Raw genomic sequence first — 19,469 nt, forward strand, 5'->3', positions numbered from 1 at the left:
TTCACGACTATACCAGAGTTTCTTTGAATTTTATGAAAAAATTTAAATGGGTAGTACAGAAAGGAATCACCATCAATGTTCACCCAAGGTGATTATGTCTACATTTAAAAATTTATTTATTTTTGCTGTAGAAGCAATATTAATGGAAAATCTCACTTTGTCCACACTTCGTGTTTATCAGGCTTATTAAGAGCAAATTGCTAATTTACTGTTCCTGCTAATGTAAATGTGAAGACAAAGAGAAAGCATTTAAGGGAAAATATATATTGAAGTAAATCATGGATGGATGTTTTTCAGAGTAAGGCTTATTGATCTTGTGAACAAAATTTGATTGTGACATTATCACTGTTCTGTCAAACAGCTGAGGTACATCTCTTAATCTCGTCGAAATAAATATTGGGATAGGAATGTGGCAGTTGCTGATTGTACCTTTATTGACCAGCTGCATTCTGATGACTAAGGTACTAGCTATTGTGTGCTTCACAATAGAGTTTGTAAAAGAATATTGAATGTCCGTGAATGGTTTCTGGCTGGCAGAGGTTTCCACATTATGCATTAGAACTCTGATCATTTATCTAGAAATTTGTCTGGTTTGGCTTCAGTTGTGTTTTCTTTATTCATTGTGTTGATGTCTTCCTGAAGAGTTTGTATTGCAGGGTGATAATTAGATTTTAGAATGTCAGTCTTCCACAAAGCAAAACAATTTAAATCTTAATGTTCTACTTTTTACTTTCTGTTTTTAACTGTAGTCATTTAGTCATTGTAGTAAAGGCTTAGTTTCTAAATATATTTTGTTTGGTAAAGTGTTTTTATAGGCAAGCTTAAAAATCATTACTTTGCTAAGGTAGATTCATTAGCTATATGTATGCAAAAAGATTAAGCCTACCACAACATAATCTTAGTTTACCTACTGTAACTTTCTGGTTACAATTACAATTTAGAATAATCTCAAAAATAGCTGAAATTTTGGTAATTTTTTTTCTTTCCTCTTACTTCTCTTTTGAGTCCCCTGTTTATATTACAAGGTTCAGTTTCTGCCCACTGGATGTTTTGATCAAGTATTTCTTTACTTATCATATGGGTACAGGAAGCAAAGTTCTATTTCATATACTGGGTTCCTTTTAAACTCCTGACTACCAAATAGTCTTTATAACCTGTTCAAACATTGTGGTGCTCAATAGGGTGACTTACAGTTTACACTCTGCAGTCTGAGGGCCCCAAATTGATCCCTGTGGCAGATAGTTAAGCACTGTTTAGAGGGTGACATTGCTTTTAGTTTTCTGTTGCTGTCTCATGTTATTTGATATGCAGTTTGGCAATAATTAACGTCTTTACAAAGTCTTTCCAAAACAGATTTCTCTCAGTTACCTATTGGAGTAAAGTGCAAAATTTCTCCTTGGTGCATATTTCATTCATTTTACTAATGAGGACTGATAGCTCCTTACATTGCTGCAGAGAGCCAAGGATTATTCTGTAAACAATCCATTTCGTACTGTATATTCTCAAGTTCTACATTTGCTTGCCCTGTTTCAAATTCTGGAGCAGGATTTAAATTCCCTTCACGTAGCTGTCTTTAGGGCTCACATCTGGATGGCACGGCAGGAGCATATTGCTGAAAGCAAACAGACTAGCAGTTTTGATGGTAATAATGGAGTCTGGAAAATAGTGCATGCATGTATAAGATTCCATTAAAAAGCAGGGAGTGAGAGGGATGTCTAATGCAGTCCATTTAATGCAGAACTCTCCAGAGAGTGAAGTGGGGATTATGCCTGCTCCTGTGCTTATTAAAGACTAGTATAGAGGATCCTTGTTGGGCAAATGGTATCTCCATAACAGACACTCTGATACTCATGAATACATTTCTAATTATATCTTAATGATCTCAGCCACAAATAGGAAAACAAAAATCTTTGTCTCCCTGAGTGGTTACCTTAGTGGCTACAGGATTGGCAAGGTTTAGATTTTCCATCTCCTCTCACTAATCCCAGGGGGCTTCATTGTGAGAAATGAGACTTGTTTATGATGGTGAATTAGATTGCTGTAAAAGGTTATTTCAACAGACAGTTGGGGAATCATAATAGAATAATTTAGTAAAAATGGGAGCTAAAGTATGCTTAATGAAACATGATTAGATTTAATTTTCTTGCTATTTCAATCATTAAAGGTACATTATGCTTTCTCAGACCTCATTTGGGCTCTTCGCCATGGACCCACTCTTAGTAACAGACTGAAACTTGCATGTTCCATTAGGATATGAAAATGGCTAATGATACTCTAGTCTCCTCTCCCTGGCTTTTGTAAAATTTCTGTTACCTGCCTTTCAGATATATTTTAGCTGTTTTCCTCTTTGATCCTTTTATTCCCTCACATCTATTGTACACATTTTTCAGTATGAATAACTGTTCAAGGAGTACAGATTGAATGAAATGAAGTAAAAGACTAATATAGCTCCCTAATAATTGGGAGGTGGCTTATTATGAGTATTTAAAAATTTTAATTTAGTTATTACTAGGATTCTGTGATCTAACGAAGTTCATATTTTAATTTCTTCATATAAGATATGTTTCTATGCTGTCTTAGTCCAGTGCTATAATTCTTCAGGTTTTTGTGGGCTTTTTTTTGGTTTGGTTTTTGGAGGGATTTTTAGTTGGGTTTTGGTTTATTTTTTATTATTTTTCTTTATTCTTTCATTTTACAGTACAATGACACATTGTGGGCCACCACATATGGGCTAGAATTTCTATCTGGCCTCTAGTGTTATTAAATTCAGTTCTTGATATTTTATGCCTCTCTCTTAGCATCAAAATGCTACTTTGATCTAAAAATATCCAACTCCTTTTCAGATTATGAATTCATATGAGTATAAAGCTGCTCTTTGCTGCTAGACAGCTTGGGTAGAGCAGCACAACCTTGCTGATCAGTTCACTTGGCCAGAGCACCAAGGTTGTGGGGTTGAACCCTGTATGGGCCATTCACTTCAGAGTTTGACTCAGTGAGCCTTGTGGGTCCTTTCCGCTTCAGAATATTCTGTGATTCAGTGATCATGGCTCCATTTGTTTTCAGAATTTCAGTCTTTTGTTTAAAGGAGGAAATACAGGGGTTGTTTCAGTGTTTCATTATGTTATTCCAAGTTGGATGCATGTTTCCCTGAGAAAAGCTTCTTTTGTTCAGGATGAAGTTTCTGTGCACAATTGCATGAAAGGCAGAGGAGATAGACAGATATCAGGGTATCCAGTGGCATGTCGATCAGGACTGCTTTAGGGGAAGGGCCCATGTGCAGATCCAAGTTCAAAATCACCCTAGAGGAAATGGCTGACTCTGGGTTTCTGAAGCTCTAAATAAGCATTTTGACTACTGAGGGTCTTACCATCTAACATCTCTTACCATCTCATACTGAAGTTGCTTCAGTTTGTATATGCCAGATTTTCCTTGGCCCAGAGCCTACTGACAATCTGGACTTGGACTAAAAATGAGGAGAAATGAAAGAACCTAAGTCCTCTATATTTTTCATAAGATAGCGAACCACTGTGGGATACAGGTGGTGTGATAACCTAGCAAGTGTGTCAGTGCATCCTGGGAATGTTTGTTTGAAGTCTTAAACATTTAAGGAAATTGAAAGTCTAGCTCCATTCTGAAACACCATAGAGTCTCAAATCATCTATTTCTCAACATTGCTAGAATAGTTTCATTTGAATTCTGTATGTCATAGTTGAAATACTTTATGAGAAAATGTGTGTGTATGTATATTCATGTGTCTGTATGTACATATTTAATGGATTCTGTCCTCCTTATAAAGCAATAGGTATAAGTTCTAATATAATCATTTTGTGCCTGTTTGCTACTGAAATAAGCTATTTCAACAAGAACAAAAAAGCCCTCACTCTTTAGGGGATTGAAGGCACTTTGTTACACTCTGAAGGCACTGGAATCTCCTGTGTTTCCAGGCAATAATTGCCTTAACAGTGATGAAAATCAGGAATATTTGGTTCGAAGCTATGCCCTACATGTTGATGACTGAATGTATATGTGTCATTGACTAGAATTTACATTTGTAAACTATAGCAATTTTCAAGTCTGTATTCTTAAAGTTGATTTCTTGAATCAGTATGTAGGTATTTAAATAGAAATGACTTGGGGCAAGAGATAGACAAAGAAAACTATAATAAATTATTTGCAGATTACCCTGGAAAGATGTGCAGAAAGAAAAGTGCTGTTTAATATTACCTTAATAATAGTAATAACAAAATGCAGTGTAACTTCCTCTTCTTTGAGAAAGAAATAGGTGTTGCTTAGAAGAGCCCTCTATTTTGCTGAACTTATCAATTTCTGATTGTCTTTGAACCATCCATTAATTTCTGATGAAAATGATACAAATTAAACATGGTATCATATTTAGTAGCAAGAGGTATACGTTTTTCCAAGTCATAGCTTTTGATACTGTTTCTATCTGATAATGTTTATGAAAAGCAGAATTGGTTTCCTTTCCTTGTGTTCTTGTAAATGTGAGTTAAGCTTTTAAATTGTAAGTTGTGCCATTGCTTTTCTTTGCCAGGTAAGAATTGGCTTTAGAATAGATGAGAGTAGGATTTTTCAGAAGTGGTGCTTGATTTGTGCCACGCAGATGCATAGAGTGCTTCAGGGGGTATCAGGTGACCCTGTAGTGCTGGATGACTGTAAATTTTTCAAGCTGTCTACTGCCTGGTGCTATTGAGATTGCCACCATGGCAGCATGACTAAGGCTAGTCCAAAATTCATTTTGCTATATTCTGATTTATATACTCAGTGGAGCAATTAATTTTTTTTGTCTTTCTTCTTAGATTAATATTCTGAGTGTTAAGAACCAAATCAGAGAATCATAGAATAGTTTCGGTAGGAAAAAATCTTTAACCATCATTTTGTTCCAACCCCCCTGCCCTGGGCAGGGATGTCATTCACTAGACCAGTTTGCTCAAAGCCCTGTCCAACCAGCCCTGGAACAGTTAAGAGGGATGGGGCATCCATAACTTTTCCTAGGAAACCTGTGCCAGTGTTTCAGCACCTTTGTTGCAAACAATCTATTTCTTATATGCAATCTATATCTCTTTTACTTAGATCTCGTCTTAAATTCACAAGAATAATAATCTATTAGAGCATAAAAATGTATTATAAAACTCATATTGTAAGCATATTTTGAGTAACAATAATTACTATTATTGCTATTCTTGTTAGCTGTCATTTCTTTCTCCATTTTACTTGTTTCTCATCAACTCCCTTTCAGATGCTGTTCTGTGGCCTAGCATCATCAGACTGTTGCTGGCTAAGGGAACAGTTATCTTTTAATATCAGTGAATTCCTGTGGCTGGAAGATAAATAATTCCTGGGACTGACATTGTATTCATGCTGTTAGTATTTTATAAAGCTAAAATGGTGCTGTCACTTCATAAGTATGTTTCTGAAATGTATGTACCTGAAATATGACCTACTTAAAGTGAACATCATGATTACTCTTTGTAGTGTCACAGGTACAGATAAAATAAGAATTAAATGCAATGCAGGAAGAAAACAAATAAAAGAATGAAAATCACAATGTAATAAAAAAAATGCTACTTATGTCCCAGACCAATATAACCAAGATATATACAGTGTCTTTGGTTCTGGTGCCACAGGCATAGCTAATATGAAAGCCAACTCTACTGTAGAGTCTGGAAACAGCAGCAATATCCTGGAAAAATTTAAGCAATCGTTATTTAAACTTGAAATTCTCTCTTTGTGGTCTCTAGATTTATTTTCCTGGTCTTTTTAATTTTTCATCTTGACTGCATCCGGTTTCTTCTGGTAAACAGTAATAAATTATGTTAAAAAAAATCAAAATTATGTTAATCTTGTACAGAATTTAATTAGGGAATGGTGTTGGTGGCTTGTTTGTTGGATACCAGGTTAAGCTGATCAGTGTTTTGGATGTCTGTGGGAGATTTTTGGATAAGAGTAGATTTCCTTCCTGTTGTGTCTACAAGAGAAAGAGTGTTGTATTTACATAGAATAAGCAACTGTACTTTCTTTTGCTATGTTTCTTTTTTTATTATTGTTTGTTCCAGCTGAGAAGTTCTCTGGCTTTGAATGCCAACTGCTCCTTCCAAATGTATTCAAACATGGCTCTTAATACCAGACTAATTTCCTTTTTCCTCAGAAAGAGATGAAGCTTTTGATGGCTATGTAAACACTGTATTGTATTGTAGACCTGGATTATAAAAACAGTTATGTTTGTAAACTGACATTAAGAGAGGTAACAAATGCTTCAAGTCTTATTTACCTTAAATATGTGTATCAAATCCACTTACACTCAGGAGAGTTTTAATCACTGTGGTGCACAGAGTTAGGACTACTCTGAATTCTAACCTTGCTCCACTATCATAGTTCAATTCTGTTCAGACCTCTGACTCCAGCTCCACTCCTTTTATTCTTGGAATTCATATCCACAGCCTGGCATAAGAAGCAAATGCATTCATCTTCAAGTTCTTGAATAAGTGCCAAGATAACACTGTGATGCATGGGGTATGAAAGTGTGTTTGTGTAATCCACATACTGTTTATCAGGAACATTAACTTGAGATAGAATTTAGAATAAAGATCATATACCACTAATTTATGGAAGAAGAAACTTTACAGAGATAGTTTGCCCATAAACTCCATTCCTGTAGTTCACAAAGATACTGTAACATACTAAAAATATTTTTGTTTTCTGGTTTGTATTTAATAGTGTGATTATGGTAAAAATTTGCTAATGTCCATGGTCCTTAATTAACTGATAAAAAAAACCCAAACCAACAAACCCAACACATATGTTAGTCTATTATGCATTCTGCTTTTTTTCAGTGTTTAGTCATCCAGAAACAAAGATATTAAAATGGAGCAGATACCCAATTCTGTAATCTTTTGCAAAGTCAGAAGAAAGGGACAAGATTAGTCATTTAAAAGTTGTTATAATTTAAGTGTTGAATCAATCATGAATTGTCTCATTGTGACCATGGATATTAAGCACAGAAAAATCATTCCAAATAAAATCTCCATATGGTATTTCTTTAGAGTACACATGAATTTCAATACTAAGCAAACAACCTTATTGTTTAAGAGATATAATTTATTGAGTATAACACCACAATGACCACTGTAGTCATTAATAGACTTATTTATTAGGTTTTTTTACACTTAATAAATACAGTGTTTTGCAATGTAGAGTTTTCATTTGCAGCAATCAGTTCATAATTTCTCTTGCCCTGACTGCTTAGTGTCCTAGTAGGAATATAGTTTGCTTAGAGCAAAATTGATTGTCTGTCTAAGCCCAGAACAGAAACATGAAAGAAGTGCTCTCTCTCTCATGGGATAATAATCCTGGCTGTGTTACTTTCTAGCATTCCTGCCCGTCTGTTCACTGAGGAATATTGACAGTGCTCCCATTTCCTGCCATGTGGTTTGGTACCTTGGTACCAGCTAACACATGTAGCTACACTAGGAGTAACTTGAATGAGGAAAGGATGGAAGATGAGTTTCCTAGGACATCCATGCATAGTAGTATGTGTCCTTTGAGCAGAGTAGATTGATAGCTGGTGGATTCTAGTTGTTGAGTATGCTTATTTTCTACATTCATGTCCCTTGGGAACTTGCAAAATCTCTATGAACAGGTGTCCACAAGTGAGATTTACAGACTGACTTCAAAAAAAGAGATATAAAATATGAAGAGAATTTCCTAGTTTCTCTCAGACTAGTAATCAGCTACTTAAATAATCACTGAAATAAATAATAATAGAAATTGAGGAATGATGTATTTTGGAGGTGCCAAATATAATCAGACTATACCATGATCCTGGCAACAGAAGATTCAGCATACATTTCCTTTTGATTTGACAGTCCTTTATTGTTTTCAAGTTTAATGTAACTTGAATAAACTAGTTATCTTTCTCTGTTGCAATTACAGATTGAGTAAATGTGAATGTGTGGTAAAAAACAATGCTTTTCAAACTAAATAGTATTTTGAGGGTAGAAGGCATAAACCAAGGAGTAAAGTAAAAAATATTAAACATGTAAATGTGTTTCTTCTGCCACTTTTGACAGCTTGAATATATCTCCCAACCCAACTAAATTGTGGTAGAGAAAATAATTCTTTCCTCATTCAGACAGGTTCAATTTCCCTGTATGTCTCTGTCAGCCCATGGCTTCTTATTCAACACCTTTTTCACCAACACCACTGAATTTTAAGGAAGTCTGTGAGTACAAAGAATAAAACATTCAGTTTGAGATTAAGAGGGACACTGGATATTTTTTTCTATCCTTTTTACTTCTTTTTAGAAGCATAGCTTTTCCTCTGATCATTCTTTTGTCAGGATTTTTTTCAGTTACAGAAAATGTCAGGAAAGGCTTTTCAGTCCCAATCTTGCACACCTCAGTAGGTAGCAGAAGCTGAGTCATTATCAGTATTTGCTTTTAAATACTACTTTAGCAACTAGTTAGCTATGGATATGGGAGTAGGTTCTGAGGGGAAAAAGATAGAGACCCATTCCTTAACAGCTGATGATGGATTAATGAACACGGAGTATAGGAGACTTAATTTTCTTGTGGTAGCAAAGTGTCTTTGGCATCAAGGCAAAATCCATGTAGAAAAAAAGATGCCCACTGATTGTTATCTGTCAGTCTGAATTCTTTAAGAAGAAGCTTTTAATGAATGCTGGAAATGCAAGTCTGATAAGTGGATATTTTAGTTAATTTTTGGCATAACATTTGCGGTTTCTAAGTGATTTTGCAGTTCAAATGCTTCACTGCTTCTTGAGATTCTCCAAAGCATCTACAGATTTATGAGTAAATTTGAAGTTACTGATATGGTGGTATCTATTAATTGTAGAGTTTCATTGCTTCAGAACATACCAGAATGAATTCTTCCAGAATACTGGATCTTCATTGATATCAGGAAGTTTAATTCTCCAGAGTGAGATAGTTGTATAGTTTTTTTTCCATACTGTCTCTTCAGTTGAGTTTCTTTTTTGGGAAACTTCAGTGTTATTTACAATGAATAGTTTTAATCCTCAGGAGGCTAATTTGCTTTACTACTTTTTTCTAGGTAGTGGGGAAATTTGTTTTTATATGAAATTGCTTCTGTCTGTCCTCTCTGTGAAAGTGCCTGACTGTGCTTGAGACAGGAGCCTACTGAGACTCCCTCTGTTGACGGTAAAGAAAATTTTCCATGAGGGTGGAGTTCTTTCGCTAAGATTTTTAGGTGCAAAAGGATAAGCTTCAATGTTTCATCACTGCTAGAAATTTAGGTACAATTTTGTAGAAAGCAGAAATGTTACTCTATTTTAAGAGCTGCTGTTGAATTGCTTTGCAATTCATCTGTTACAGTGAATGTAAGATTGGGAGATTTTACATTGCCTGCTGCAGTGGGTATTAGAACAAAATCAAAGACTAATTCTGCTGTTTTCTGTTGGCTTAGTTAATCCTTCAAAATCACTACTCTTCCCCTTTATTTGCCTAATCACATATCGACTAAGAAAACAGATGCTCTTTATTTTTCAGTATTTCAGCAGGAATTTCTGTGAAAGTTGCAAGACCTAAAGTCTTTGTGTGTGAACTGAATATGTCACTGTTGTGATACATTTGAAAAGCACAGTCATTCTAGAAATTGGTTGTCAGATCAGTAGTTGCTCCTTTTTGTGTGACCATTCCCCGATGGAAATATTAGTTCTGGTAGAACTGTACTTTTGAAAAAGTCTGATTTTTGAAAAGCAGAGTAGTAAGATATATGACTGTGTTTACTTCTGATTCAGATAATTAATAATGAAAATAGTGTTACCTTAATGTTAGAGATCCATATTTACATGCTTTCGGTTTGTGCATAATTGGTTTTATGAATGAAAAGCCACAAAATATTAAAGATTAAATTAACCAGGTAGAAAAGGTTCAGATCCCCTGTTTCATAAACAAAGCAATAGCAAATCAAAATAAGCTAGGTTGAATGCAATCTTAAACTATGTTCCTATAAAGAGGTCCTTGTTGACATCAATGTTTTCTTTAATCTTAACTATACCGTGACAAAAAATCATCAGACAAGAATGCCGTATTTTAATAAATATAATTTGAATATTGTTAATTTCTCTAATTTTCTTTTTTCAATGGATTTAGTATGAAAAATCAAGCCTCTAGCTTCTTATGTCGCCTTACTTACCTAACTTGTGTTCATAGATCGTATATAAGCTTGAGAAGGAAAGTGTAGTTTAAGCTCTCTGATTATATTGAATGAGCAGGACTACTGTGGTATGTAGTGTAAGATTTAATTACAGCGTATCTGTAAACATAGCATTTAGGACTTTCTCTTCTGGGTTCTTAGATGCATAAGTAGGAGACATATGTGATGTCTCTCAAATTGCAAACCTCTTATCACAAGTGCAATCTCTTTTGTTATCTAAAATGTAATTAAAATACTGTTATTTGCCTAATACTGTTCTAAGATCTAATCCCCGTAAAGGAAGAGAAAAGGCAGCTTTAGCCATAGTATCTTGCCAAGATTCCTACTCCCTCTTTGCTAATTCACACCCTTTTACCTAACTGGCTTAAATAAATGCTTCAACTGATTTATTTTGTGAAAGTACAACCTTTCAAAATTAAAATGAAAAGTTTAATGGCCTAAATACAGTTCAGTCCTATTTGAAAAGCTTGATTTATCTGCTGTGGTTTCTTTTTTTTAATACTAGTATTTCCTTGTTATGCCCTTGGTATTTCATAGCTGTCCTTTTTAAGCACTGAAGCAATTAGTTTTGAGAAGGCTGATTCTTCAGGGTCCAGTGCTTTCCTGCCTTTCATTCGCCAAAGCTGTACATTTTAATGAAGTTGTTTCATCTGTGTTGCCAAACACTAGAATTTTACTGCTTCAATTCTAATTATCTATGCTGGCAAATGCTATATTTTATTAAAGCTGTCAAGTGTACTGTTCATTAAATGTCCACAGTCAGTGGTGCTGTGCACTCAAATTAGATCAGCTTTACTCTTTGATAGATTATGAAGTTAAATATTTCTATTTAGACCTCTAAAATTGAGTCTAACAGCAATCAGTGATGGCTTAGGTAAGTAAAGCATACCTGTAGCTTCTTGGGACCTAATATCTTGTCAAAACCCATCATGGAACATATGTTAAGTCACTACTAGTACAGCTGAGTATATAATTTTTATGATTATTGAGTTATTAAGATACCATTTTCCTTCTTCAATATATCTGCATTTTATCTTAAATTCTAATTAATATGTATTTAGAATAAGTTTTGTTATTTATGCTTTGATATAAGTAAAAACATCAGCGTTGGTCATTCAGCAGAGGGTTGCAAAGTGCAATTGATGTCCATTAAAAGCAAAAGGGGCTTCACTGAAATGTAGCTAACCTGGTGAATGTGAAAGAACTGTTATCATAAGCAACTAACAACTTCTCTTCTAATTGCATATCTGAAAGGGAAATTTTACTAGAAGGTGTTTACTTCAAATATATGAAGCAATAATAGAAATATTGTACTTGCAAAATAAATATTTGAGTCAGCTCTTGTTTTGACATTTGGGGATTTTTTTTGCTTTTGTTAATTTTATTTTCTCAGTGTGTGTATCATTATCCTCAGTAGTGGAAATAGTCATTCTTGCTGTTTAATGTATTGTTTTCTAGGTGTTCTTTAGGAGAATTAGTGAGATATTGTGATGGTAGACTATGAGAGAAACACATTGTTTATCTTTGAAAGTGATGTTTTTCTTATCCTTCAGCTATCTGTAGTAAAATAACTTCAAATTTGTTTTTAGTGCCATGGCTTTATGGTGTCTGTTTTCGATATTGGTTACCTTACCTATGAGGAATCTGGTGTTTATACTTTCCAACTTTCCTTTTGAATATACCAGGCTGTATTTCATACTTTTAGAGGAACAGATATTTATTGTGTTCTGTATGGAAATCACAAATAACATCTCAAAATGCTATATAAAGTAAATATAATTTAAGAGCTCTTGGATATATATTTTTAAGGCTTGGTTAGAAAACTACAGTTCCTCAAAAGGCTGTGAGGCATTTTCTTTGTCTCTTTTCCTTACAATCTATTTTAGAGCACTTTACTATGAATAGAAAATTCATATAACATGAAGTTGAATAGGAGGCTGTGTATGTTTAATTTTCTTTTAATGTATTATATCTTAACATATATATTTCATGATATTTGTAGGAAATAATGCATTTTATTTTTTTAGTGCAGAAACAGAAAGTGCTCCCTTGCATTCAAGAACTTAAGTGATTTTTGTCATCTGAAATTTTTAACTTCAGACAAGTTTCATCATATTCAACTTCAAATTTTTTTTCAATTGCCTACAGTCGGGCAGGAGATGGACCCTAATAAATGGTGTATTCTGTGGCAGTGAAGTAGTTGAGCAATACCAATATACTGAGAGATTTGCTGGAAAAGGGACTTGTGGAAGTTGCCTAAGTGCATGTAACTTCCTGCAATGCGTGAAACATGGTAATTTTTTCTTAGATGGTATTTTCACTTTGGATATATGTATTTATTTGGCTTTGAGTCTGAAAATTGGACAAAATATTTCCTGAACCTTCCAGGGAGATTTGAAAAGTATTTAGGCTTATGTTTATATCTAAACTCAAGATTTGTCAAGGCTTGTCCTATTTTGGCATTTTGGAAGTTATCTTAGTTATTACTATCCCTAGTGTCTATATAAATGCATATTGATTGCATTGCCTTATCCACTCTTTTCAGCCTGAGTGTTCAAGTGTAGTGAATATAACTGAAGAAAATGTATTTCTTTATAAACCTTGCTGCCTTCCTCTTCTCAGTGTAGTCTCAACAATTGTGAAAAATCACTGAAGCAATCATCAAACATAAGAAAGACATTAAAAATGTGATGCAATTCAATGCAGTCATAGGTCTTTAATATGTCTGTGAAATTATGAATGTATACAAAGAAAAACAACAAATAGACTTATGGTAAGGTTATCAACCTGAGGCTTAAAAGAGTAACAATAATGCCATTAATAAAATAAATATCATACAAATGGAAATATTTCCAGTTATGACTATACAGAGATTAGGCTGATAAAGTTCTATGCCATTTTTTAAAGTCCTAACATTTTAGACCAAGATAATAATTGTTTTAGTTTAAAAAAACATAGGAGAAGTTCTTATCTAAGGTTGTAGATCAGGGTCCCTGAAATTGATGTCATCTACTAAGATATTTGGCTGGCTTACAGTGTTTTAAATATTGAATTTTAAGAGATTGCTTTAATTGCTTTAATTGCACATTTTTTAAGGTAATAGTCTTCTAACCTTGCAAAAGGAATATTAGATTTTAGATTTTTTTTTTTACTGGTTTTTTTTTTTTGGTTTTTTTTTTTTTTTTTTGCAGAGATACCAGGACAGTATACTAGGGAATACAATGCAAACTCTAATTGCCTTACTGAATAATATCGTTGCTAACAAAAATATGAACATGATGATACTCTTTGAACAAGGTATGTCATTTTTATCTTTATTCTCCTTTATTCTCAAGTGTTTCCCAGTCTGTAGTATCTGGTACTCTGTGAAACTAAACTTCTATTTATTTAGGTTTTGTAGTGGTTGTTAGATAATCACAGTGTAACTGATGTCCTCCTTGTCACTTCCTCTTCCTTCCTTACCAATTTTTTACAAATTTAGCTTTTAAAAAGTTGTTCTTCCAAGAACATGTGCTTACATAAGAATTGCTAACTGAAAATTACATTATGCCTGAAAAATAGCTTGGGAAAAAAGGCATAGGCTAAAGTTCGGATCATAACAATGCAGAGTATGGAGAGACTTCCTTTTCTCACTGGTTAAACCTGTGAAAGGATAAGTTGTACAATATTTGTGCACATTTTAAAGAAATAGCTTCTGTTCCAGTCCAGTGATGTAGACTAATGGGGTGGAAACCAAACTGACCATGAAGTCTTAGTATATGAACCATTGCATGTCTTCATGAAATGTTTACCACCTAAGCTGGGTAATAAAACCTCCAACCAATGTTTACCACCTACGTTGGATAATAAAAAATCCAACCACTCTCCAGGCATAAGTTGCCAGGAGATTGTGTGGATGCCCCATCCTTGAGAGTCTTCATGGTCAGGCAGAACAGGGTTCTGAGCAATCTGACCTAGCTGCAGATGTCCCTGCTTATTGCAAGAGGTTTGGACTAGATGATCTTTAAAGGTCCTTTCCAACCCAAAATGTTCTATGATTCCATGATTTTATAATCTAAGCTCATTTTATTTGAAAATTTGGTTCTGAAAAAAGGTTTCTGCTATTGGAAATCTATATAAATTACAAGCTTGTTTAAGCACATACATTTTGATAGCATTTTTTCTGTTTATCATGAATGGGTGAGTGACATGTAGCAATACAGTTCTATGCTATAATTTGTACTATTTGTTGGTACACATACCAACCTATGAATCCATCACGATGAGTAGTAGGAATCATGTCCTCGTTTTCAGAATAACCATAATAGTTAAAATACAGACCCAGAAAGCAAGAGAGCTGAATTCCTGAGCCATTCTAGTCTTTAGGTATTGAATGAGCAATGCCAATATTCAGGAGACAACCTGGAACTTGACATTGTTGCTAATAACATATTCCCCTCCTCTGTTGCAAACAGATTCACTGTGAAGTTAATGGTGTATTAGTGGAGAACAGAGCCAGAAAAAAAAAAAAATAGAATAGTATGACTAATTTAGAAAGGGCTGGTTCATAGGTATCTGATTCTTTGGTTATTTCTCATCAAACTGCCTATCACACTTAGAATTGCTTGCAGTTTATTGGAATTTAGATGTATATGCTGCTTTTACTATCTTTAGGCACATCTGCTCTCTATCAGGCAAAATCCTAAGTCAGCATTGACCTGAGTTGCAGCAGGGTAACTTGTTAAAACTGCACAATGCAAAGAAGTTTGTTCAAATCCCACAAGCACTGTAACCACATAATTGGCATACCTTACTTAAAGTAATACACTCTGCCTTTCTGTTTGGCAAATTAGGTGCAAAACTGTTCAGCAGCATGGCAGAAACACCTCCATTCCCGAAATATCTCTTCTTTATTGTCCTACAGAGTGAACTCGTGTGCTTTTTATGCTGCTGATAGTATGTCTGTGCTCTTGCACTTCTCATCTGCTCCAAAAATAAAGCACATCTCTTCAGTCATGCTAGCTTCCAAATTAAGGAAGCAACATAGAAATAATATTAAAGTCTTTTTCTTGCGCTGTGTCATAATGACTCCAGTAATATTTTCAGACTAATACTGATAAGATAACACTAGCTTGGGCTCACTGAACTTCAGCAACCACACTAGAGAAAGCAGCACAGCAGCCAAAAATAATTTATCTCAAGTCAAATGTCCCCATCTTCTCTCATCCCTTTTCCCCACTGACTAATTGTCAGAGTACTGGAAACCTGGATTTTAGCCAGTGCTTTATTGATTTAGGGCCTAATTGTCAAGTAAAGAACTTATAAAATTTGTTTTGCCAAGGATGTTATGAGAATATTGATCTTGTAATTGCAGACTGTTAGATTTTCTTTGAATTAAAAGGGGAGAGAAGTTATTCTGTGCAAACTGAAGGGCTTTATAACCTTTGCATCACCATCTGTAAATATATAGTGTTCACAGCAGAAAAATACCTTAAACTTCTGCTTCCATATCTTTGGCATTTAGCTTCTCATTTTTGAATGACTTTTGTGTGATGGAGAAAAATGCAATCTAGTAAAATGAAAACTGAGCTTTGTCTTGCAGAAAAATATCCTGGACTCCTAGTAGAAAAGTTGAATATGAGTCAGCAGTGTATTTGCAGCCATCAAGGCAAAAGAGCTGTGATGAGAAAGAAAAACTGGAAGGTTGAGGAAAGTGATTATTTTCTTCCATTCATTGTAGTGGCTAGTATTGAGCTCCAAACTACAAGAAAGACATTGACAAGCAGGAACACGTCCAGAGAAGGGCAACCAAGATGTCTGGGAGAGTGGACCACAATGTGTGTTTTTTCAGCCTCTACTATTACATGAATGTATTCCTTCCCAAGTGCAGAGCTTTGTACTTGCCTTTGTTAAACAAAAGGTTTCTGGCAGCCCTTTTTTTTTCAGCTCTTCAGCTCTTTCCAAATCTCTCAATTCTTCATCACATCAGCTGCTTTCTTCATTTCAATGTCATCTGTAAACTTGCTGAACATGCATGTTAATACATCCTATTAACACTGTGTCTCTGCTGATAATGAAGGCATTCAACATTCATCATCTATTCTCCTGTGTTTAAAAAAAAAAAAAAGGACTGAAGGCAGAGTATTATGGGTCTTCAATTTCCCTTATTTCCCTGTTACAGTGAGATAATTAATTCATGTATTTATGGAGCTTTAGAAATTAAAAAATGTAGATACTTGCTGAACATTAGAGGAACTCAGTTTAGGTGGTCAGTGCTGTCAAGGTTTTTGTATCTAAGAGTCATGACACTAGCAATGAAGATTTGATTGGGATTTTGTGTTTGCCTTTCTTCAGCTGTCAAGAAGCTGTCTTTTTGCAGATTAATCATTTAGAGAACCACGTGACTGTTTCTTTTTGTGCCTGTTGGCCTTTAGAACTCTCACTTGCTCAAAGGAGTTGTATGAGGTGATAGATGTTTTTAAAGGGCTGTGGCTTACATGTTGAACTTCCCCCTTTCTCAAGAAAATTTTGCATGATGGCACTTTCTTCATTACTACTTCTGTGATTTCCTGTTATTAAAAATGATATGGTTGTGTGTTTCAGCAACTTTCATAGACGGTGGATTGCCTAGTATTAATTTCTCTCTTCCCTGAACTGTGTCCTTTTGTGTTACAGTACATCAGGCATGTACTGATAACCACTTAAAATGCTTAAAGGTGAAATGAAGAATAACATATGCAACTGAAGTCACAGAGGGAATTTAAAATGTCCTGTACTTGTTAGCAGCTATTAAACTTTTGTTCTGTTAACATTAATGACAATTTCCACTTAATAATCAGAGGGGAATTATATGATTCTGTTTAATTACTGAGACTGGAATTCAATAAGGAGGCTAGGATTATTATAGGGTCCCATGTGAATAGTTAAAGGAAGATGTTAAAAAGCCAAGACAATTGTGGTCATTTTCAGCATGGTCTTCTGAGAGAGTAACACCTCTCTTCCTCTGTCTTGGCTTCTGACTGCCAGTCTTTCTTTCCTCCATTTCCCCATGTTTCAATGTCAGACAGTTTTAAGTTTGCTTGAGAGAGCAGAGAGGTCCAAATATACAAAATAAATATTCAATCTATAATAATCAGTATCTTATGACAGAGACCCACATTAATGCCATAATTTAGGGAAAGACAAAAGGATTATCAAATATTCTTCACTAGTGTTCAGCAAATAGAATAGTGTTATACATGACGTGCAGAATATAGATGTGTACTTTTACATTACATACAGTAAAGATATATTAATTAATACATATCCATGGCATTTTCAGTATTCACTTCTTGTTTTCTTCCTAGGATTTCTGTAGTCTGTTTTAGGTTTGTAACCACTGATTTTAATGGTGTGTTGTCAGTGCCTGAGGAGAGTACCAATGAAATGATTCCACAGGCTCAGTCAGTGCATGAGAGCAACTCACGCTGGAGGGCGTGCTTGTAGTTGGGTGAGAGACAAAGCAGCACCAAGGTTTCAGAAATAGGGGCAGGGAGTCATCAGTGAAGAGGATGGTAACTTAACTGCCATGGAGGTATGCAGATGCAGATCTGTACAAAGATAGATATTGTTAGCTGTACTGATCATGAAACAAGCAGTTATGCATTACTCTGTGCCTGTCATGTTAAAAGGGTTGACATTTGTTGACCCTAAAATATAAACCCTGTTCTAGATGTTAAAATTATGAGTTCCTAAGCAAGTGTTAGGACTATGGTGGTTGACCATCAGGTGCTAGACCAGTCTCTTGAAAGGACTTATTGTCTCAGATATGTGTCTAGTGACAAGTACTGACATACTGTCAAATTTAGACATAAGACAAGCTGTGAAATCAGGTTTGGCTGCTTGATAAGTGAGCGGTGTGAGTGTGCAAGGCTTCTTCATTATGTGGATGTGATGATTAATAAAAGTGCACCACAGCACTTAATGTAGTGAAATTCTTGTACTCAAGTACAATTCACAGATACATAAACTTTTTGGTTTTCTTTCAGTTCAGTCTCTTTGTTGCTTTTCTTTCTTTACTTGTGTTTTTTTGGGGGGGAGGGGCGTGGTTTGTTTTTCACGTAGTTTGTACTAATTAAAAATAGAAAAAGTTGAATCATTGTCTAGTTAGCAGTGCATTCCAGCTCTGAGTATGGTTTGTCCAAAGGCAATAAATTTCTTCATTCTAGCTGTTGCATCATTTTGTTTATAGGAAGAGTTTGGGTATATCATACTCAGTTGTAAAGAAATGTCTTTCAAAGACTTTAATTCAAGGATCTTCATTCTGAAGAAATGAACAAAGTATCTTGTTGGAAAATAGATTTTATGGGCTGCAGTGGACAACTTCTCATAGCCTGTTTGCAGCTATTTATTCCTGATAATGCATCAAATGTATTATGTTTATATAAAAAGCTATTTTCAATGTATTTAAAAAGTAATTCCAAGTTTCCACTGTTACTCAAAGCTGATCTAGTAAATTGTTTTCAACCCATTATTTATGAATGAGTTTACACTTTTAGCTTTTCTATATCCTTTTATACTCCATAAATGAGTCACCAATTTTTTTAATGATGGTCATGTAAGGAGGTGATTTACATATAAAGTTCAACACAGTCATGTTGAATTTAATTACCTTTTCCAGACCATACTGCTGTGATCTTGTGTTTGGCTACCATACTGAAGTAGCTATCACTAGCAGTATAAGCAGAGATGTTTGTCTGAATGTTAAAAACAAGTTTCCATTATAAGGTAAAGCATATCCTAAACTTTATGTCTTAATTATGTTGAATCTCAGAAACTAAAGTAAAAGGGAGATTATGGCATCTAGTACAATAAAATTAGTCTTTTAGTTGTGTGAAAATGTGACTGCTATTAGTAGCACATTACTTTAACCAGTTTGTGTAAAACCTGAAGTTCTTAAGAAAGGACCTTTCTTGGAAGCATAGAATGTCAGCTACAGCAGTCATTGATAATATTGTATAGTCTTAGAGCAGATAATATTGATAATATTCAATATTATACTAAGAAAGCATACTAGGTGCTTAAAGCAGGGATAGTTATTAAAAAGAACAGATCTGCAGTAAAGTTTGTAGTCAGATGGTCATAACTCATTTGCTCCTCATGAAAGAAAGATCAACTTTCACAGCTAAAGTATCCTTATTCATCTTGTGGTCCACTGCTTTGACTTTTAGTCAGGTATCAAGAGTTTACTTAGATTTCAAATGTGTGTTTGTGTGTTGTATTTTTAAAGAGAGACCATC

The 19,469-nt window shown here is 34.6% G+C and overlaps 1 protein-coding gene across 11 annotated transcripts in view; it reads left to right on the forward strand.

Moving 5' to 3' along the window:
* ULK4 (unc-51 like kinase 4) overlaps positions 1-19,469 on the forward strand; it is a 217,325-nt gene that overhangs the window by 115,945 nt on the left and 81,911 nt on the right. For all 11 annotated transcript variants that reach the window (XM_079299920.1, XM_079299912.1, XM_079299915.1 and 8 more), the window contains one exon: positions 13,404-13,509. In XM_079299920.1, coding sequence (XP_079156046.1) covers positions 13,404-13,509 — 106 coding nt within the window. The remainder of the gene's footprint in view (positions 1-13,403; positions 13,510-19,469) is intronic.

The sequence above is a fragment of the Erithacus rubecula genome, assembly GCF_903797595.1.
Source record: "Erithacus rubecula genome assembly, chromosome: 3".
Lineage (NCBI taxonomy): Eukaryota > Metazoa > Chordata > Aves > Passeriformes > Muscicapidae > Erithacus > Erithacus rubecula.